General features: G+C 43.1%; 1 protein-coding gene across 4 annotated transcripts in view; it reads left to right on the forward strand.

Annotated features, from left to right (window-relative positions):
* The window catches only part of LOC115790593 (fibroblast growth factor 12), a 66488-nt gene that overhangs the window by 37803 nt on the left and 6006 nt on the right, over positions 1-22679 (forward strand). For 3 of the 4 annotated variants that reach the window (XM_030744425.1, XM_030744424.1, XM_030744426.1), the window contains exons 2-4: positions 7683-7793; positions 11212-11315; positions 21021-21219. In XM_030744425.1, coding sequence (XP_030600285.1) covers positions 7683-7793; positions 11212-11315; positions 21021-21219 — 414 coding nt within the window. Of the gene's footprint in view, positions 1-2004; positions 2204-7682; positions 7794-11211; positions 11316-21020; positions 21220-22679 lie in introns of those variants that run through there. The other variant, XM_030744423.1, reaches the window with a different exon arrangement.

Below are 22679 nucleotides of genomic sequence, written 5' to 3' on the forward strand. Positions count from 1 at the left end.
TTTTTTTCTACTGGAATAAATGACCTTTTAGACACACATGGAAAGAAGTGAAAAACTGGAAACAAAGATTTTGTGTTGCATTTTCAGATCTCCTTTTCTGGCATCGGCCCTCTTACTGTTTGCAGGCTTCTGATAGGCTAACATTTCTATAAGGTTAGTGTTATATCACCAACTGCCGTGCTTGTGACATCTGCATCGTTTTTTTCTTTTTCATGTGGATGAATATTTTCAAAATTAAAGCAGAAAATCCCCATTTTAAAAAAATGCCCTTATAAATAGAATAGAATGCCTTTATTTGTCATTATGCAGAGTGTACAATGAATAAGTCTGAGCACAGCCTGAATTAGGTCTTGCTAACAAAGCTCTCGTCCAGATATGCTCCCTTTCAGGTCAAAATTCTTTTGAAAAAGCAGCCAGTGGGTGACTGTAATTTGTGAATTTGATGAGCTGAATTGAAGGTTAAAATTCGGATTCAAAAGAAACAGATTTTCTCGAACATGCACGACTCAAACCGCGGGGACCCTCGATGTTTCCCTGCACTAACCGGCGGTCGTCCTGCGGCGTGTAACGCGGCCGTGTGCGTCGGGATGCTGCAGTGAAGATAGAGTGGTCTGATGTGGGAGCCACATGAAACATCAGGCAGAATATTTTTAGGAGCTTCTTCCACACCTCCACCTCTTGTCTCTCCATCGCTCTCTCTCTCTCCTCGCTCGCTCGCTGACGGCTGCTCTCTTTTCTCCTCGCTTCTCTCTCTTCACATTCAGCAGCTCTCAGCCTGCGAGGAAGAGGAGGAGGAGGAGGAGAGGATGAGGCAGGAGAACAGAGTGGAGTAAAATAGAGCAGAGCGGAGTCCATGTGTGTGGAATCGGCTGCTTTGTCGGCTCTTCTCTCTGGGATTATTCTGAACTTCTCTGGGTTTGTTCCTCCTTTTCTTTTCGCTCAGGAAGTTGTTGACAAACTGATGTCGGTGGATGGATGAAGATGCTTTCCTCTCGCTCCAGAGAGATGTGAAGACACATCACGGTGTAGCTCTTTGATTCTTCTGTTTGTGGTGCATAAATCAAGAAAATCCCTGCAGCCATGTGTACTTCCTTCGGAGTCTCTAAAAGCCTGAGATGGAGGCGAGCTAAAGTGATAAATTACCCAGCAGGCACCGTGGCTTTTTTCATTTGGATAAGCACTTCAATCGAGGCTTAGTTACTCAAAGCAAAATCGGCTGATTATTAATTCAGGGTTTTTCTTAATTCCTTATTAAATGCTCTCCAGGCCAGTGCTGCATCTTCTGTGAGTCGTGTGGGAACCTTTACGGTTACTCAGAGAGCAGGCATTGGGTTTTTTGACTGTGCTTTCACCTGAATCTCTGGACTTCATCACAAGGTTGTCCCAGAAGTGAAGACGTTTAAACTTTACATCACTGAGAGCTCCATTAGGATTTGTGATCCATTTCCAGGCCCGCACTTGAAGAGTATTTGTGAGAGAGACTTCATCACCTTTCTTTGGATTAGTCATCAGAAAGGAAGCCTCAAGATGTAAACATATACTCATACATCGACTACATAGGCTGTTTAAGAAAGAAAATATCAATATTTCTCAGTAATTTAGTCCAGAAATTATGTCTCATCATCTGAGTTAATTTGTCTAAAAAATCTTCTGTTGGGAAGATATGACTCACGTGGTGAAAATTACAAGCACGAAACACGTGAACCGGTTTTTAGGTTCCTAACTTTTCTGGATTTTAAGGATCCTTCTGGTATTTTTTTAAGCCTGTACATGTGAACACTGGGCACCGAGTGCTTCTCACGGTAGATCTCAGGTGTTTTGGTGCAGTTTCTTATCATGGATCTGCCATAAGGGAGAACATTTTTCATCCAGACTCAGTCCCTCTGAGGCCCATCAGGCGACATGTCACCTGTTTTGGACTGAAAGGTCAACAACCTCAGACTTGGACCAGACAGCAGGAGCAGGTATTTTGTTCCTCTGTGGCTCCGCCCATCTGTCAGGGAGATGGCGGCGGCTATCGCCAGCTCCCTGATCCGACAGAAGCGCCAGGCCCGCGAGTCCAACAGCGACAAGGTCGCCACTAACAAGAGACGCTCGAGTCCCAGTAAAGACCCGAGGTCTCTGTGTGAGAGACACATCTTCAATGTCTTTAGCAAAGTTCGCTTCTGCAGTGGAAAGAAAAGACCAGTACGCCGGAAACCAGGTGAGTGAAACTCCTTCAAAGAACAAAGGTTTCCAACAGTTAACGGTGCTGCGGTGGGACAGGCACACGTTTGTCCTTCGGGGTTCACCGTTCAGGAAAACCTGCACACTCGACCCAAGTGCTGCTGCTACTGGCTCTCATACAGATTTGTGTCCAGTGCTCGTGATCCCGAGCTTCATCTTATTCTTCACTTCTAGAGCAGCTTAGCATCTCTTATCTTATCCTGGGCCTCACTGTGGCCCCTCCCCCTTTAAGTCAGCTTTCTTCTAATTGGCTGCCCCTTGCAAACAGAAGGTTTTAACAGCAAGTGGGCGGGCCTTCTGTGCACCTGAAATGACCACGTAAGGACATTCACTCTCTATGGTGTGTGTTTAGAGCAGTACGAAGCCTGAGATTTCCTTCTAGAAGGTTACGTCCCAACTTACCAACCTTATTGAAGCAAGTCCCCTCCCCCACTAAATGAACGGGCTTAAGTTAATTTTATCAGGAGGACATAAAAACTGCCCCAAAATAGGTTTAAAACGCTTGGTTATACTTCTGCTGCAACTGCTGTTCAAAGCGCAGAAAGCTGAAGGCAGTGAACCGGCAGAGCTTCAATTTGAGGTTTTTGGGGGAATTTTTTCATGGTGTTGCGCACTCTGTGGGTTCATTGTGATATTAGATTATGTAAATAAAAGTCACCTGACTTTGTTTGTTTGTTGCGAGTTCCTCCATGTTGTCTGTTTCTTCAACGGTTGTATAAGTGTTGCATCATTTCCTTCACTGGTGTTAAATATAAACACTGGTGAAGGAATAGAAATCCCCACAGTGTTTTTCCGGCTCGTGAGCAGCCTGCGTTTTGCTCTTCTTAAAATAACAGCAAACCTTTTGGTTTTCTGAGTCCTCCTGCAGAATAATGAGATAAAAACTGACCTGAACTCAAGCAGCGTTTCCTCCAGAGGAAACTTCTCAGAGAGCAGCAGCAGCGTGTTGGAGAGCTGGACGGATGTCGGCATTTACACATTTATGAGCTAGCTGCATCTCTCAGCCGACTCCCCGCCGCTGCTGCCGCCTCGTGTTTTCTTGGCAATGCAACAAACAGCTCCTTAAAGGAACTATTACGCAGCCCTTGTGCTTGATCAGCTCCTTCGGAGTCTGCAGACTTTAAGTTCTCCAGTGAGGAGCTGGTAGGAAGAGGCCGAGTTATTCATGAGATCGCTGCAGCTGGTGAAATCAGTGTTTAGTCCACCGTCAGCGCTTTGTCCCGCTTTGATGTTTCACCCTCTGTGAGTCCTCTGCTAATGAGATTTGTTACTAGTTGAAGCCTTTTTGAAGCCATAAAGATTTCACTCCCAACTTTGCTAACGTTCAAATCAAAACACGACCACGTTTCCAGTATCCTTTCATAACCCTCACAGTTTTTCCTTCGTCCTGAGCGCGCATACTTGGAGCCTGTTTTTCCGCCTTTATCTGCAGCATGCAGGGGTAAACTATGGCCCGAGGGCCAGAATCGAACCACGCACAACCTCAGTCTGGTCCGTGATGTCCTAAAAGGAAAACAGAACTTTTTCTGTGATGAACTACAACATGTTACAGACGACCTCGTTAATGGAAGCAGCCTCCGTGGCATCATGGATTCATAAAGTCCAGGTTTGATGCCACGAGCTGAACGTTCACATCATCGCTGTGTTGGTGTGTAGAAACCAGAAATGATGAGGACCATGGACTGTTTTCCCATAGACCACAGGTGCCCCCCCCCCCCCCCCCCCCCCCATGTTGCCTTTTACATCATCCTACGTGATTAATAAAAATGATTACATGATTTAAGAGATTTTCATTTATTGATTTCAGTGTTTCTCTCTGTGAAAAGCTCCCAGGAGCAGATGCTCTTCTTCGTTATTCGCTGTGCTGAGCTGCAGCGATGGAAGACGAGTTCTGGTTTTAAAGGTGCCGTCAGTTTGATCACGCCCGAGTTCAGCGAGCAGCGTGTGATGAGGTGGTTTTTTTTTTCGCCCCACAGCCTCACAGATGTTAAAACTCACAGCTTCTCTTCACACAGTGTGACACACACTCGCAGCTATAGCTCCCGGATCAGTGATTATAATTAGTGATTACACCTCGCAGATGTTTCGTGGCAGATGATGATTGTCAGCACTCGAATCATCGGCACGCTGAAGATCAAAACATGGCACCACCTCCTAAAACAAACCATGACACCTTCCTCAAAGCTGCACAGATAATATAAATATATGTGCTAAAATGACTGTATGAACGTGATTTTACAGCTTGTTAACCATGTTAAAGGATTTAATATTTACAGTAAGAGATAAAGACAAAAAAGATGGTTTTAATGGATTATCGAACACTTTTAAGGCATTTGTAAGCAAAAAAATGACCAAAAGAAATGAGTTGTCTTCTTGAATGTAAACTTTACATATTATTGTTGTTTAATAAACATAAATGTATGTTTTAATCCATGAATCTTTTAAAATGTTTACTTTACGGCGGCTATTGTTATTCTCTGAATCCATGAACAAACCCACTTGCCACGTGGACACAAACTTCAATATGACAGCAGTAAATTTAGTAATGAGTAATATCACAAACTAACCACCTTCAAGTACCAGTTTTATTTCACCTTTTATATAAATAAATACATCTATATAAATATGTAACTGTGCATACTTGTGAGTAATTTCAAACTGAATGTTATTACTGCAGCCCCCCTGCAGTACTGTCACCGTCCACCAGGGGGGCGTGGACCACACTTTGGGAATCACTGCACTACACAATAAAGCGAACACAAACCAGTGGGTCTTTTATCCTGTCTGTAGTTTCAGGAAAATAATGTGAAAAATTAGCACTTTAAAACGGTAAGCCTCCCCTCGGTACTGCTGTGTACACGTAGCCCGGTGTAGTGGATTTGGGCTGGATTATGTTGATGATGTAAAAACATCCCTCTGTTATTAAGTTAGACGTATCAGAGCTGTGAGGAAAATCACACTTTTATAGTTATGTCAGAAGCTGGTAATCAGAGTAAAACCAGATGGCATTTAATGATGTGTTACTTTAAGACAGGCAGTTGATGCTTTAAAGGTGAAGTTTTGCCTTGTTGGAGGGTTTCTGGACACGTCTGTCAGTCTGTCTGTCTGTCATTTGGTCCTTTCGGATGTTAAGTAGCACAGCGGCCTGCTCCACATTAGCCTCGCTGTCTTTTGGTCTATTTCTGCCAGAGATGAGTCCTTCTGGCCCACATTGTCATCTGGAGCATCGCTTCATGGGCTCAGTGTTTACATCCTCAGACCTTCAGCTCAGTCTTAAAGTCAAACGGGGGATTCAGGCAGCGAGTTGTGGCTTCAGGGTGTTATATCTGAGGCTGCAGACAGGCAGAAGTGATGCCTGGGGTTTGAACTGTGTGTGCTTCTGTCTGTTTGCCATTTTATAGTCAATCAAAGCTTTTCTGTCACATTTGGCCAAGGCTGGAAACCTGTTAGCAGCCATCTGCTGACTCTGGGTCTGAGGGCAAAGGCCAGTCATCCAGGGCTTCAGGTGTAGACGGCCGATATCACGGCCGAGACTTCCTGTCCCGGTCGTTTACAGACCTGCAATGCAGATAATGCTATCCCTCTTCTGCAATCCACACTAGGGTTTAATATTTTTCCCGAAAATGACATGAATCAAATCCCGGGAAATGACGAGCCATTTCCCGGGAATCCCGGGAAAAAAGTTTATTTATTTTTTTATTTTAATTAGGCCTTCTGTAGCCTGTGTCGGCCTTAACCTATTGTGATATTGTAGAGGTAGCTTTCCAGCTATGTCCTGTTATGCCCAGTAGGGGGTAACGTCGGCTTGATTAATGCAATAAAACCTACATCTCGGCATTTGAGTGCTCGAGCTATGCGGTGTTGTGTCGTTCCTCAACACTCCCTTAACAAATATAATTCGAATATTCCTCCATTGTACATGGAATTATAACAAGCGATTTTACAACTGCTGGTGCAAAACAATACGGTTCATCTCCACAGCATTGATAAAGGCTCAGCCACGCTGTCGTGGCGACATCTGTTGCGCTATATCTCCACCAGTGGAACGCTGTAATAGTCATTGAAAAGTTAACTACCGTACTACACTATAATATGGCATAACACAGGGCCTTGAGTAATGCACTACGACTTGGTCATTGCCATTCTGGCAACAACAAATTTATAACACCGTGTCTGAGGGTTAAAGTAGGTTCGCTGTGAATCGTCTATTGAAAACTGGCCAATCCTTATAGCCTAAAAAATATACATTTTACTCAACTCCATTTTAAAAGCGAAATATGTTAAAGCAATCTATTTCATGATAATTTCTTCACACATTAGGCCCGTATCCTAATTCATGATTGTTAGTAAGCGGCTGCAAACGAGGAAAAGAAACACTCGAAGTTAAACAGATATTTCTTTATTGTTCAGGGCAGGCATATTTTATAGGCTATATAATGCAATATAACAATATATAATATAAAATTATATAATACAAAATACCTTAGGGTAAACACATTGCCTACGATTTCAACAAATTAAAGAGGAAAAAAGTACAACTGTGTAACACCTCTATTAAAACGCTTGAGATGAAGGCTGAAGCCTTAAACGGAGGCTGAACGTGCCTGAAATGAAGAGTAATGCTTTTCGCATTAAACGAACCCTTCTCTCAATATTTCCTTAAATTTAACATTCTGAAGCTTTCTTTTCTTTCTGAAAGTCAAATCGACGCGCGCGACTTTTTTCCCGGTTTCCCGTCTAACGTTTCCCGGGAAACGGGAAATGGTTCTGATCGCATTTCCCGGGAATCCCGGATCCCGGGATTAAACCCTAATCCACACAGATTGAAGAGTTTCTGCTAGTATATTACAAACAATGGTCTGCTGGGCCTGAGGAGCAGGAATACTTTTATATCACAGACAAAACATAAGTGGAATAAAAGAAGGATACAGTCTTAAACCGGTGGTTAACATGTTAGTGTTTTGGAGCTAGTGCTAATTTATCAGCTAAGGATAGCTAGCTTGATTAGCAAGCAGTGTCCATAAAGTGTACCCAGACACAGATACCTGCTAATTAGTGCTAATCAGTGATGCTTTTCACCATCATGGAGTCTGTCTGACGTCTTTCAAAATGAGAGCGAGGGGCTGTTTGCTCCTCAGTCGGTCCCGGAGGGCGTCGCTCTCGCAACCAAATAAAAACATTTTTTTTAGAAAATGCTGCCTGGGCGAGGGCAGGTCTGCGTGAGCAATCCTGGACAGGAAATGATGAGATGTTCGTTTGTTTCTTCAGCTTCTCGAATCTCAGATGAGTTTTCATAAGTGAGGCTGAGGTTAGATGAGAGCTGACATATATATGTGCTGAAAGTGTGTTTAGAGTGTAGACTCACTGATGCTACCTGATGACCTGCTATCAGGTACAAACTGTGTGTGTGTGTGTGTGTCTGCAGGCTGGACCTCACATCCGTCTTTGTGTTTCAGAGCCGCAGCTGAAGGGCATCGTGACGCGCCTCTTCAGCGAGCAGGGCTTCTTCCTGCAGATGCAGCCTGATGGAGCCATCAGTGGGACCAAGGACGAGAACAGCGACTACAGTGAGTCCCCAGATCTAAATCTCCAGATTCTTTCCAATCTACCCATTATCTGTCTGGACTAAACAGCATCTGAACAGTGAAGCTTGTGGGAAAATGCCTTACACCTGCATTCTTATTGATGGCCACCAGGGGGTGGTAGCTCTGGTTGCAAAAAAGGCTTCAGGTGCAGAGGTCTACGGGAAAGTGGTCCTCAGTTAACAGTTTCCTGATGAGTTTATGGGCTCGTTTTGGGTCATACTGAATAAAACACTGAGCTTCTTTTGTAAAGTTTGGTCACGCTAAGCATCAGAAATCAGTTTTATCCAGAGTTCAGTGAGCATGTGGTTATACAGTCACGAATGGGTGACGCCACAGTAGCTACCTCCATCTATTACGACAGGATAAGATGCTGTATTTCTCCCAAAAGTTGGGAAATTACTGTGTTACACAACCAAAGTGTTAAAAATAATATCACCAAGCAGATCATCTTAGAATGGTAAAAAAATTACACAGAAGAAGGCAAAAATAGCTAAAAAATGAAAACAATCTAATAAGGAGGAATAAAAAAGTCAAAAACGGCATCAGGAGCTGCGTAACCGGCTGCCACTCAACGTAATGGCAGCAAAAAGAAATAATATCTCCAGCTTTCAGATATTTTCAACCAAAACTGAAAGAAAACGATCAGCTGACGGTTATTTAACATCGTGGTGTTTGCTGGGACTGCGTTGTTATATGCTCCAGTGGTGTAGTGGTTAACGCATTCGCTTGGCAAGGGAAAGTTCGCAGGTTCGATTCCAGCTGAAGACACAAACCTTGTGATAAATGTGTCAGGAAGGGCGTCTGGTATGACCAACACCACGCTGTGGTGGCCCCTTGTGGCAAAGGAGCAGCTGAAAGTCCTTTTTGACTCTAACGGGATGATCATCTCCAAAACAAACATCACATTTATTCAGTAAGACTTGAGACCAGTGACCGAAACCATAACCCAGGGGTCGGCAACCTGTAATCCGGAAAGAGCCGTTTGAACCCGTTTTCCACGGAAAACAAAACAGTGAGATCCGCAAATACTAGCAGAAGCCATAGCGGCTACCGCGAGTGACGCATATATTGAGAAACGAAAATAAATAAATAGATAAATAAAATTATTTTATTTTAATATTTCAAGATCACAATAATGTTCCAATTTAAAACTACAACAAAAACCAAACTGACAAAAATAAAATGCACTTCAATTGGATACTTATAATTTATTCCACGAGCCGCACAGAGCCGCAGATTAAGCCTGGATGAGCCGCGGGTTGCCGACCCCTGCCATAAACTCATCCCGAGAGTTTTTACTGAGATCACAGATCAGGTGAGCAGCCCGAGGAGTCGCCCCCTGCTGGACATAAGAGAGTGCAGATTTAAGGCACATCATTACATACATTTTCTGGCTTTCTGAGGAAAACCAGACTGCTGTGGATTTATTTAATCCACTTTGCAGATCCAGAAGCTGCATACTTCTTCTTCAACAGAGCGATACGACTGGCGGATAATCGGAGAATAAGAGTCACTGAGGTCGATCTGAGCACGTTTGTTTCCATGTGTGAAGACAGTTTCTGATCGTCGATGCTCGGCCACGTTTCTGCTGTAGATCTTTGTTTTTCTGCTGGGTGAGCTCAGGATTACAGCCTCTGCTGCTTCCTGTAAATCCTTTTGGTTGGGAAAAAAAAAAGCAAAAAGAGGACAAGAAGAGGAGGAGGAGGAGATGTTTTGGATTCCCCTCTCTCCCTCTCTATCTCTTTCTCTCTGATCATCTCTGAGTTAAATAAAGGAGGATTAACCACAGCCATCGCCACAGGCCTCTTCCTCCTCCACCTCCTCCTCCTCATCCTCACCCACACTGCAGCTCTCTGTCCCTGAGGATTAAATCACCTCTCATCACTGCGTCCCTCCATCACCCCCCCCCCCCCCCCCCCCCCCCCCCCCCGTGCTCTCTCTGTTTTTATTCAGTCTTTTTCTCTTGCTTTATCAGCTGGAAGCACATCAGCAGGCTGAGCTGGGTTTTAACCACCGTTACAGATCAAGTAAAAGCACAAAGATTTGCAGTTTGAAGAGGTGTAATGGGATTTTTTTAATGCTGAGTGGGTCTGATTTACACAGGTGTAGAAGATTTAAATAAGTGATGGAAGACTCACTGCTGACTTCTGGTTTATTAATTTCAAACTGCTCTATGCAACTCTTTTCATGACATTTAAATTAGATATTTTTTTACTGCATAACTTAAAAAAAAAAACAAACCACATAAAAGCAGTTTGCAGGTCTGCAGCATTCAGGTGTCAGTAACATGAGCACTGGAATCTGAACATGTGAAGGGACGTAATGTTCAGTGATGAGTCCAGATCGCAGTTGGATCCCAGGGTCAAAGTGTGGAGAACACGCAGAGAACTCTATGCTGATTGTTGCATTGATAGGGTAACAGCTTTTGGTGGCAGTGTGATGGTGTGGGGCAACATCTCCCTCTGGATAAACAATGCTTGTCATCATTGGAGGCAATCTCAATGCAGAGAGATATCGAGATGAGATTCTGCAACCAGCGGCAATCCCATATCGCCACAGTCCGGGACTGAACTCCATCCTCCAAGATGACAACGCTCCCACCCCACAGAGCGGGTTTATCAGAGACTACCTCCAGAATTTGGGAGTGAAGATGACGGGACGGTCTGCCTGCAATCCTGACTTCAACCCCACTGGACACTGGGATCAGCTTGGGCGTGCTGTTCGTGCCAGTGACCAACACAACCACACTGACTGGCTTGTGACAAATGCTGGTTGAGGAATGGGATGCCATCACACAGCAGTGTGTGACCAGCATGAGGAGGAGGTGGTGCCAGGCTGTTGTGGCTGTGTGTGGTTCATCCACATGCTGCTGAGGCCTCTGTTAAGAGTCAATAACAGAGAAAGTATAAATAAATATTCTGGGAGGTCTTGAATAATTAGTGATTCATGAGTCATTGGTAAGTTCAGAACAAAACTCTGGTAGGTAAAATGTTGAGCGAGCTCTGCGTAAATGACCCTCAGTGAACTGAAGCAAAGAGGAAAATATGATCATTAAGAAAGGAATGTTATTATAAGAAAGAGCTTACTTGATGCACACTGCAGTGTCTTTAGTTCCTCATTCGGCTCCACCGCTCGCTCGTCACATCTGGTTTCAAAACAGCAAGATGGCCCAACTCAAGGTTTCATAATAGGACCTCACTAACCAGTGACTGACTTCATGGTGGCTACATCCAACTTTTATAGTGTTCATGTTTGAGCGCCTTCGAAGGAAAAACTCTAACAAGAAGACTTTGTTGCTCTATTTCAATCTGCCTTACATTTTGTTCCAGTTCTACCTCTGCAGTACCCAACTCTCTCTCTCTCTCTCTCTGTGTCTGTGTCTGTGTCTCTCGCCCTCCAGCTCTGTTTAACCTGATCCCAGTAGGTTTGAGGGTCGTGGCCATCCAGGGAGTGAAGGCCGCACTGTACGTGGCCATGAACGCAGAGGGATTCCTCTACACATCTGTAAGAAAATCAGTGCTGTGATCATTTAGTTCTTGAGTTTGTGTTTTTTTTTTAAGGTTCGCCCTGAATGCACACCTTCGTCCTGAGCTGAATGTAAGCTAATAAATGATGCTGACTCAAACAGCTGCACACAAAAAGGCAGAAGCTCCTGAAATGTCCCCAGCAATCATTTAACCTGAAAATTAAAATGTAGTCACTGTTTACTGTCAGTGTGTTTGGGACACGAGTTTAACTTAGCAGGTCCTGAAACTATGAGTGTCATAGTTGGTTTTACCTGCTCTTTGAAAAAGTGGGAGAAGCTGTGGTTCCACAGGTTCCTCAACATACTGTCGTTCTGTAGTAAAAAAGCCGGAGGGAGTCTTAGTGTCTTGCTCAAGGACAGAAAGGGATTTAAAGGTTGTGGCTGACAGTGAGATAAAGTTTCTCATGGGGTTTCTCACAGGAAACAGTTTTAATATACCTCATATGATCCCACAGATGATCTTATTTCAGAATATTTCTGTTACATTATCTGACTGATGAAATTCTGCCCCAGGAATGAGATCCTGGTTTTTTTGTTGTTGTTGTTTTAGCTCAGGCTGAGACCCAAACTCAGTGACATTATGCTACAAAAGTTCCAGTTTTAGACAAACTGTGTAATAATTAATTGATGATGAACAATGGAAGTAGTTAAGAGGACAGCCCTGATCAGACTGCTGTACACCGACCGAGCACATTTACAGCTGTTGCATTGCTGCTTCACCTCAGTGAGTCCATCTGCCATCCATAATTCATAACGCTTGCATAAAACTTTAAAATGCAATTCTTGAGCCGGTCGGTGCGCAGCATTAGGAACGAGATGCAGTGTTGGAGGAAGAGCGGGATGACAGAGATGATACAGTCGGTATGTGAGGAAGCTTTTTCAGGCCATTTAGACACGGACATTAAATATGAGCTTACTTTGACAAATACAAAATCCAGTTATTTGGTAATAATTCAGTAAGAAGGTAAAGGCTTAGCTAGGGTTATGAGATTTTTATAAACTTCAGTACAGTATCAGCTGCAACAAGACCGCCTCCCAGCTTTACAGGTCCATGAGTTTTCCTCTCTTTCTTTGTAGAAAGTCAGTGGTTTTCTAAGCAGAGTTGAGCTAAAATCTAAGATAAAATAGCCAAAGCTAAAATACAGTCCCTTCCTTTGCTATTGGATATATTTAAAGTGTTTTTGGGCCTTTGCTGCTGTCAGACGCCTCTTTCTGAAGAGGGACTGAAGCTGCTGTCATGGTTAAAGCTGCCAGTCTCTGCTGTAACAGCCTGTTGGTTTACTGCTGTGATTGGTTAGATTGTTTGCATGTTCTCCCCGTGTCTGTGTGGGTTCTCCACAGGTACTCCCGCTTCCTCCCACAGGTTTTGTTAACTTGTGATTCTAAATTGGTTGTAGGTTTGAATGAGAGAATTTGTCTCTATGTGGTAACCATGTAATTGACCTGTCCAGGTGTACCTCATCTCCTTTTTTTATTTTTTGTGGAGTCTGGTGGGTTTAACAGAACATAAAGGCTCCAGTTACATATAAAAAAGGGCTGTGTGATGACATCAACACTCTGATCTCCTGAGAACCCAGTGCAACACTTCAGCTGGCAGCGTCCCCCCAGGAGAATGACCCTGCTGTTCCCTGATGGTGCTAACGTCAGGCAACAGCATTAGCTGTGATCGTTTGCACACATGCCAATGGGGGAAAATGTAATGTTGAGGGATGACTATGAACGATCCCTATTCTGCTCTGCTCTTATTGGCTGCTTCTGTCTGTCAATCAGAAAGGGGCGTGGCTAGCAGCTGTTCCAGTTTGTTTTAAAGCCACAGACACTGAAACGGATCATTAGAACAAAGCTCCAAAGCAAAGGAAGTATCCAAAATCAATCTGTGTGGTATTTGGGGCTGCATGACTCTAACATTAAAATGACCTAAGGTGGTACGTTATGGTACCGCTAACAGTTTCCTCTGCAGCTGTGTTTTAGTTTCTCTATTTTTGTTTGATGTCAAATATGGAAGTGTAGCTCTTAGTAAATCTGTACATGTCCACAATGTTTCCATTTCTAATTATGGTCTCTAGAATATGAAATAAATCTGCCCTCGTTAGCGTGATGCTCTGTTTCCTTCAGCTTTTAGTGCAGGGTGATGTCATTATAGGCAGATGATGTCACGTTTTATGTTCATTTCCTGTCCCACCACTGCATCATGTTTTAGGACAGGTTAAACTCACTTTGTGGTCTTCTTTCACCTTCGTGTCACATTGTTTTATTTCACCAGGATAACAAACTCAAAGCCAGTACAGGCACTCCTGAATACATCAATCAATAAACAAGCAATTGAAAGCCAATAAACTTGTTTGATCCTAACTAAATGGTAAGTCCTATGTTGCCTACTTTCCCATAATGCTTTGGGTTCCCAAAGAGAGCGAGAGGAACAGATAGTTTATCCAAATGATCAGACAGCCTTTCAGACCACATGCCAGATAAATCCAGAGTGGAAGAAGCTTGGGGTGGGGTGGGGGGTGGGGGTGGGGTGAGGATTTGGTTCAGCTCCATAAAATATAAAGCCATATTCTCTCAGGTGTAGCTCCAGATGAAGGGTACAGCAGCTTCTCCTCCTCTTCCTCTGCAGTTATGTAAGAGCATTACAGCGTGAGTGGTGAGACAGCTGGAAGTAAAGTTGTGGTGTGCTGGGAGGCCCCACTGTCTCCACACTGTTTACTGAAACGATCACATCTTGATATGAGATGCAGGCTGCGTGCTGGGAGGAAGAAAATCTGCTTTTCATCATTTATTCCCTCTGTTTCCACTTCCTCCTCCTCTCCTCTACATCATCATCATTTGAAGGGCTTTCTTCCTCGTCTTCCTCGTCGCTTCTTTTTCCTTTTTTTCTGGTGTGTGTGTGTCTGTCATGGTGTTTTTATGTTTTGTCTTTTTTAATCTAGTTTGTTAGTTATTTTAGCTTGGTTCTTATTATCAGCTTCTCAGTCTCTCATAATTCACTTTGGGCTCTCCACAACAATGAGGCAGATTAGAATTTAGCATGCCATGATGTATGAAAGGTCATGTTACACAATGAACAACGTTTTACTGAGTGCCTCTTCAAGAACAGAAAACTGTTACTCGAGTATTACAGGCTCTTACTGCCTGGCTGGCTGTTTTATAATTTTTAGTGACTGAGGTATGTCTTCAGTGCTGCTGGTCTGTTTGTCAGAGAGATTACCCAAAAATTATAAAGCTGATTTTTTTTTTTTTTTTTTTTTTTTTAAACTTGGTGGCGAGGAGAAGCATGAGCAAATGAAGATCTCAGTGTACAACCCCAATTCCCCAAAAAGTTGGGAGGCTGTGCAAAATCTAAAAAAAACAAGAATGGAAAGATCTGAAAATTTGATGGCAGCAACATGTCACAGAAAAGTTGGGAAAGCTGGAGGAATAATCTCAGAGAGGAAAGAGTTTCTCAGAAGGAAAGGTGGATGGAGGTTCACCAATCTGCAACAAACTGCATCCACAAATTAATGCAACAATTTCAGAGTAATGTTCCTCAGTGTAAAATTGTGAAGACTTTGAATATCTCATCATCTACAGTGCACATCATCACACGAGTCGGAGCATCTGGAGAAATCTCTGTGTGCAGAGACAAGGCTGAAAATCAGTGTTGAATGTCTGTGATCTTCAGGCCCTCGGGCAGCACTGCGTTAACAACAGACATGACTGTCTGAAATCAGAAATCTGTCTGTGAGCACAGCTCACCGTGACATCGATGAAGGCTAAAGCTCATCATGCAGAGAAGATGTCATAGCTAGGTACTTTCTAGCCAGAGTGGAGAGCTGTGGATGTGCCCCTGCATGTGCTGACCACCATTGTAGTGGGCAGTCTCTCTCACTGATTGTCTGTTCTGCTTTATAGAGGCTCAAGGCATGGTTAGACCCTACATCATCAGAGTCAGAGTCAGAAGAAAAGCACTAGAGGCCTTTCTTTTTTGGTGGCTCATCTGTGGGCTCAGAGGTAGCTTTTATAGATCCATCTTGAAGGAGTTCTTTGAGCTTTTTCCACACGCCTTCTCACTCTTCACTTGGAAGACGCTTTAAGTCCTTAAAGCGAGGGTCAAGCACTGTAGCCATGTAGCCAATCATAATTAAGTGCAGCTTTCCGCTCTGAAAAGTCCTTCATGAAGGCAGTCTTGAATTTCACAGTGTAGGTAGAATCCTCATCATGGACCTTCATAGCTTCGGTGATAAGCAAACTCCTTTTTGCACAACTTGCATACAACAGTAGTCTTTTCGAAAGTCCAATCAGAACGTTTTTTTAAAGCTAAAGTTGTCCCTCAGTGGACCAAGAGAAGCGACTTCGTCGTCCATCGTTGTTGTTTGCGGATGTCACTTCTGCATCAGATTTACAGGCGCGCTAGAACACGCGAATACAAAGGTTCCGGCTCCAAACTTTAAAAAAATTTGATTAATTGTGATAAAATTTTTAACGCGTCAAAATCTTTGTAATTAATTAATCGAAATTAAAGTGTTAAAGTCCCGGCCCTATAACATATGTAACTAATCTAAGAAGGTCTGAGGCTACAAATAAACTCTAGCTGGACTAAAAGGTACAGAAGTCAAACTGCAGAACAGCGTCACAAACTGAGAATCAAGGAATCATTAAATAACAGAAAAAAATGAAAATGCAGGGTCACTGACCCAGGATCATGGCAGAAGAAGCTGTCTGTGAACGTGATCCAGAAACAGCGCCATCTTCTCTGCACCAAAGCTCATTTAAAATGGACGGAGGAAAAGTGGAAAACTGTTCTGAGGTCAGACGAGTCCAAAGTTGAAATTCTGTTTGGAAAACATGAACGCTGCATCCTCTAGATTTAAGAGCAGAGGGATCATCCGGCTGCTCTCAGTGCTCGGTTCAAAGCCTGCATCTCTGATGGTACGGGGTGCATCAGTGGAAGTGGCAGCTGGCACATCTGGAAAGGCTCCATCAGTGCTGACAGGTTTCAGGGCAGATTCCAGGTGCTGAACTGGCCTGCAGACCTTTCACCAGCTGAGAAACCAAAAACAGGACAAAGCAGACCCAGGAGTCCTCTGTCAGACAGAACGGGACGGCATTCCTCTCCCAAAGTCCAGCTGCTCTCCTCAGTCTCCAGATGTTTACGGACTGTCGTTAAAACAGAGGGGATGCTGCACAGTGGGAAACACGGACCTGTGTTGCTGCCATCAAATTCAATATGGCTTTATTTTTTCTTAGTTATAAATTTTCTCAGTTTAAATGGTGGCTCTGGAAGACATATTTAATAAAACTGTTATTTAGAAGCTCTAAATTTTAAATGTGGGGGCAGGTTTTTATGTATTATGGGGGGTTGTTCTGCTCTGATTGCTAGCCTGACCACCTGTTATATCTAAAGGGCACACACACACACACACACACACACACACACACACACACACACACACACACACACACACACACCTGTTATACCTGGAGGGAGGTGCAGTGTGCTAAACTGGGACTTTAAACTGCCCCAGCCGAGTCACCTTTTATCTTCAAACTGTCCACAACATGGACTTTGCCGCAGCTTGGCTGACACAGCTTCCTGCCCTGTGAAGGATAGATAAAAGCACACGAACAAGACGGACATTAATATTTGAACTTAAGAGGTTTTTAAAGCTTCGTCTTTCTCAATAATGTCAGGTCTCAGTCTTAAACTGGTTTGTACTGGGGTTACTTTCCCTCTCATGTTTTATGGATATTACACATGGTGTGTAAAATGTTACTTTATTGAAATATGAGGGCTCTTATTTATGGTTGAAAGTCCTTTTGTTTAGTGAAGAATCTCTTGATATAGTTTTTCTAAGTTGGATTTACAAATGAATACAGCTTTGCTATAAATGTTCCCTCATAGTTTTCATTGCTGACAGATTTAGTCTAATCTAATATTTGTTTCTATCTTAATTGATTTTGAGGTCAGTGAAAGCTAAAATGATGATGATGCCTCGTTTTCTCTTTTTTGCACTTCATGGAGTGAAATGACACGTTAAAATTCAGAATCGTAGTTAAGTAACACACAAAGCGCTGAAGGCATGTGCTGTGTATACAAACCCGTGATGTCACACTGCTCCAAATGCATCAGCTACTGAAATTTAGCTGTACAGAAATGTACAGTTCTTATTGATCCCCAATCAACCAAACAGTTATTTGCAATATTGTCCACAGATGTTCCAGAAACACCATTTAAACGATGAATAAAAGCAAGAGTCTTTATTTCTGTAACACAATTTATGCATCAGTTGCAATGCAAAGAGTTCAACACAAAATAAAAGGACAGATAAGAAGAAGAGTCTTTTATAAAAGTAGAGATGTCATTGGAGATTCTGGATTTTTGGATATTTCCATGAATAAGTGTTAATCGCCAGCATGGCAGCAGTAAAGCCGCATTTCCACATGGGACGACTCGGCACGGGTCGCCTCGACTTGCCGCGGTTTGACGGTGTTTCCATTAGTAACTGGTACAAGTTTGCCGGTCCTTTTTCGTACCCACTCACCCGAGGTTCTGAGCGATACGAGGCGATACAAAAATGTGACGCGGAGGACAGCACGCCACTGATTGGCCAGGGAGTGTCGTCACTATCGGAGGTATGAGAGCGACTCCTTCACCAGAATCAAGCCTGCCATTTTTAAAACCCGACAGCAAGAAACTGAAGGCACAAAGCACCGGTTGAATCCCCAGACGACAGTTTGCAGCAGTAGTTTTGCAACATGAGAGCCATCTGAAACGCTCACACAGCATACATATTATAACCCTATACTGCCCGGCGATCGCCGCTGAAGCACCCTTACCTGCACCCTTACCTGCACCTACTAGCCGAACAGCTGGTTAGCACAGAGCCGGCCGGAGGGCTGAACAAAGGAACTTTGAGTTACTGTAATAACGCGACCAAATTCAAACAGTTTCTGAAAGCTGAGAAACTGCACTTCACAACCAATCAGTGGCGGATCTAGGATTTTTCTGAGTAAGGGGCCATCAAGGGGCCACAGTATTCATAGAGGGGCCAAGTATTTGTGGTAGATGTGGTGATATACAGAGCAATAAAAATTAAAGCCATTACATTAAAGTTACAGTAAATCTTATCACCATGAGGTGTAAGAATTCAGTGAACTTATATGCTGTTTCACTAAATAACAATATCAGACATTTCATAGATTACAGCATTAACTGTTGTTGCTCTCCCTAAATGATTTCTGACCTGATGAATAGGGACTGGAGGTGCTCTGCTCTGGACCAGCCTCTGGTCTACTGTGTCCTGCTGCTCTCTGCCTCCTCTCACCCTGCTCATTTTCAGCTGGCAGACTCAGGTGCCGTTTACACGAGACCGTTTTCATTTTGAAACCGCGTCGTTTTGATGCGTTTCGCCCTTCTGTTTACACGAAAACGATGTGTTTCGGAAACGGGGTCCAGAGTGGAGCGTTTCAGAAACGCACCGGCTTGCGTTCTCGTGTAAACACTTGAAACCGGGGTGATTTGAAAACGCTCGACTCGCACATGCTCACTATGGTTGCGATGGCCACAGTTTTTCGCGCACGCGCAAATTGATAAACAGTACTCGCGGATTCACGAGTGCTTCTTATGCTTTGCTTGTGTTTTTACCGTTTTGTAATTCAGCGTTGTGTGCACCAGCGATCCAACCTCATCGTCAGTCCACACAAAACCTCTCACATTGGTCGTTTTGTAAGTAATGAACAATTTGCCGCACTACCTACTGTCACTCCACGCATGCGCGTCTTGCATAAACAAACTTTGCAAAGAGAAAACCAACGCCAACTTGTGGCCTGGCATGGGAACTACATCGTTTTCATCGTTTCACATGTCATCGTGTAAACGCGGATCGTTTCTGAAATGCTATCGTGTAAACGAAAGGCTGAAACGCATCAAAACGACACCATTTCCAGTGAAAATGGCTTCGTGTAAACGGGGCCTCACTCTGCTCAAAAACTGCTGAATTCCTGCCTGAGACTGACCCTTTCTTTTCGTATTCTTCTCTGTCACTGCCAAACATTATAGTTAATGTTAACACACAAATGCAAATTACAAAGAAGTACATGAATTAGTAACATGCTAACATTCATGTCCAAACACAAGTAGGGCCTTAGTTAACATTACTCTTAACTAACTTTGCTTCTTACTTTAATGTTTATCAGACTTGCGCTATGACAGCTGTGAATAAAAAGGGATTTATGACTTATCATTACCAACAAACTCCTCAAACTGGCATCGGAGAAAAACTTTCTCCACGAGATCGTTCAAATCTTCTTTTTCTTCAGTAAGCTTTATTCACGCTGGACATTCCTATTTGGCTCATTAGCGCTACTGGTGTTTCGGCATGGAATTGCATCCACATATAATTTGATCCTCCTCCTTCTCGGACAAAGGACAGATGAGTGACAGGACAGGGGCACTTCAGGGGGCCAATCAGATTTCAGATGGGGCCAATGCCCCTGTGGCCCCGCCCCTAGAACCGCCCCTGCAACCAATATAGGGTATTACTGAGGTGTTATTACGGTAATTGTTGCCATAAGTCCGCAAACGGTGGGTCTTCTGAAGTACACTGAGCCGATTATGTTCAGGGGTATAGGGTTATACTTAACAATGATAACCATCATCCATTAAAACATTGTATGGGGGACTTATGCATGATGATTATATTCAACTGGCATTAGCTGTTAGCTTGCCTCTATCTCATCTATTGTTGTGTTGTGTTTTGAGCCGCGCACGTCATGAGAGTACTGCCCGCGCTGCTATATCGACTCCACCCACACTGTGGTGGTCCTCAGTTGCAATGGAAACACAACACGACCGTGCCGAGTTGTGTTGACCGAGTCGACCCGTGCCGAGTCGTCCCGTATGGAAATGCGGCTTAACACACAGTTACTGTGCTCAATATGTACCATTGGCAGTAGAAAATAAGCTTTTTGATGGTCCAGTTTTTAGTTGGTGGTCTAATCAAACCAATAATTAAGAAACTGCTTAAATAAATAAACTCTACTGTCCTGTCATGTGATATGTGATAGGGTACCTCTGCCCTGCAGTGCTGCTGGCTTTATCTTTTGTGCATAACGCGATCGATCCGGACACCTTCAAGGTGTTTTGTATTGGTCACGGCTCATTAGCTGCTCCACGTGTTGTCATATTGTGCAGCTGCACAGTTATTAATTTAGTGTCTGTTACTGCAGCTCGCATCCTGCCAGCACACTCAGCATGCAGTAAACACTTTCCTGCCTGTCCCATCGCACAGAGCAGGCAGGTTTATGTGGAAGTAAAATGGTGGGAAAAGTTTTGAGCGAGTCCAAACTGAACTAATTTGGCTGTTAGCTGGCATTTAACTGTGGGCAGGTGAGAGAAATGTACTCAAAAGGTCAAATAAGGAAATATTATTTATCAGGTTCTTTGGTACCAAAGTATGAATCCGTAATTCAGTGATATTCTCCACAGTCATCTGAGAGCTTTCTGTTGTAGCTGTTATCTTCTGTTCATTTTAAAATAAAAGCACCCAAGTTAAAAATTTATAATAAAGCTCAGATAAAAGAAGTTGAGTCATGCAAGCATTTAGAATCACAGAAATGTGCAGCGGCAGTCGTGTATAAAATGAGTTCTCTGCTGATTTATACTGAAGAAAAAAAAAAAATTCTTGTGTGTGTTTGTGTGTCAGGATGTGTTCACACCAGAGTGCAAGTTTAAGGAGTCTGTGTTTGAGAACTACTACGTCATCTACTCGTCCACGCAGTACCGGCAGCATGAGTCTGGTCGGGCCTGGTTCCTGGGCCTCAACAAGGAAGGAGTCATCATGAAGGGAAACCGAGTGAAGAAAACCAAACCGTGCTCACACTTCGTCCCCAGACCCATCGAAGGTGAGACAAACGCACACGTGGACACCAGATGCTTCAGGTGCTGAGGCTTTAATTTCAAATGGGTTTGAGAGGAAAAAGACATCACACTTTATTTACATAGCATGTGCTATTGCATGTAAAGCCAGTGTTTACCAAAAGAGAGAAAATCATAAGACGCTATGTAGGTAAAAACAACAAAAGTTGGGGAGTCCCTCAGGGAAGCATCCTGGAGCTCCTCTACTTCTATTAAACCTGGTTTAAATTCAAGGAACACTTGTTTTCTGTTGCCTCCAGAATTAGAATATTTCTAATGAAATTTCACCTGATTCTGCAGGTCTGGGATGAGGTTAGCCTAGCTTAGGACAGAGAACGGAAGAATGGAAAATGTTAGCCTAGGACCAACATCTTTTTTTTTTTAAATCTGATTTGGTTCATGTTTACTGGACATGAGCAGAACTCTTAATTCTTAACTATTCTGTATGGATACAGAATTTATCATTCATAAAAGAAGGTTCAAAAATAATACTTGCTTCAGCTGTTGAATTTTTTTTCATTTCAAACATCCAGAAACATCCACACACACATTTGGGAAAAGGTAAATATTTCAGTTTCATTTGTTATCTCATTTATTAATGTAACCAAGAAGTCAACTGGTAACAAAACATTTTAAAACAATATGTATAATTTTTAATTATGTAAAAAAAAAAAATGCAAATTTGTAGAGGAGATGTGAGGTTCCAAAACAGAGCATGAGCAAATGCACTAAAATGACTCAAAATAAAACAGGAAATAAGGAAAAAATCAGGATAAGGTGAGATCAAGTACTTTACAGTACTTTTTACAGTACTGTGTCTCAAGCCACCCCTCATTTCTGTATATTTTGCTTTTAATTCAATTCAGTTCAATTCAATTTTATTTATATAGCGCCAAATCACAACAAACAGTCACCTCAAGGCGCTTTGTATTGTGGGTAAAGACCCTACAATAATACAGAGAAAACCCAACAGTCAAAATGACCCCCTATGAGCAGCACTTGGTGACAGTGGGAAGGAAAAACTCCCTTTTAACAGGAAGAAACCTCCAGCAGAACCAGGCTCAGGGAGGGGGGGTCATCTGCTGAGACCTGTTGGGGCTGAGGGGAGAGAAAAGACATGCTGTGGAAGAGAGACAGAGATTAATAATAACTAATGATTAAATGCAGAGTGGAGTATAAACAAAGTAAATAAGGTGAATGAAAAGAAACAGTGCATTATGGGAACCCCCCAGCAGCCTAGGCCTATAGCAGCATAACTAAGGGCTGGTTCAGGATCACCTGATCCAGCCCTAACTATAAGCCTGATAATAATGAATTACAATAGTCCAGCCTAGAAGTAATAAATGCATGAATGAGCTTTTCAGCATCACTCTGAGAAAGGATGTTTCTAATTTTAGAAATATTGCGCAAATGCAAAAAAGCAGTCCTACATATTTGTTTAATATGT

This window comes from Archocentrus centrarchus, chromosome 13, assembly GCF_007364275.1.
Source record: "Archocentrus centrarchus isolate MPI-CPG fArcCen1 chromosome 13, fArcCen1, whole genome shotgun sequence".
NCBI classification, from domain to species: domain Eukaryota; kingdom Metazoa; phylum Chordata; class Actinopteri; order Cichliformes; family Cichlidae; genus Archocentrus; species Archocentrus centrarchus.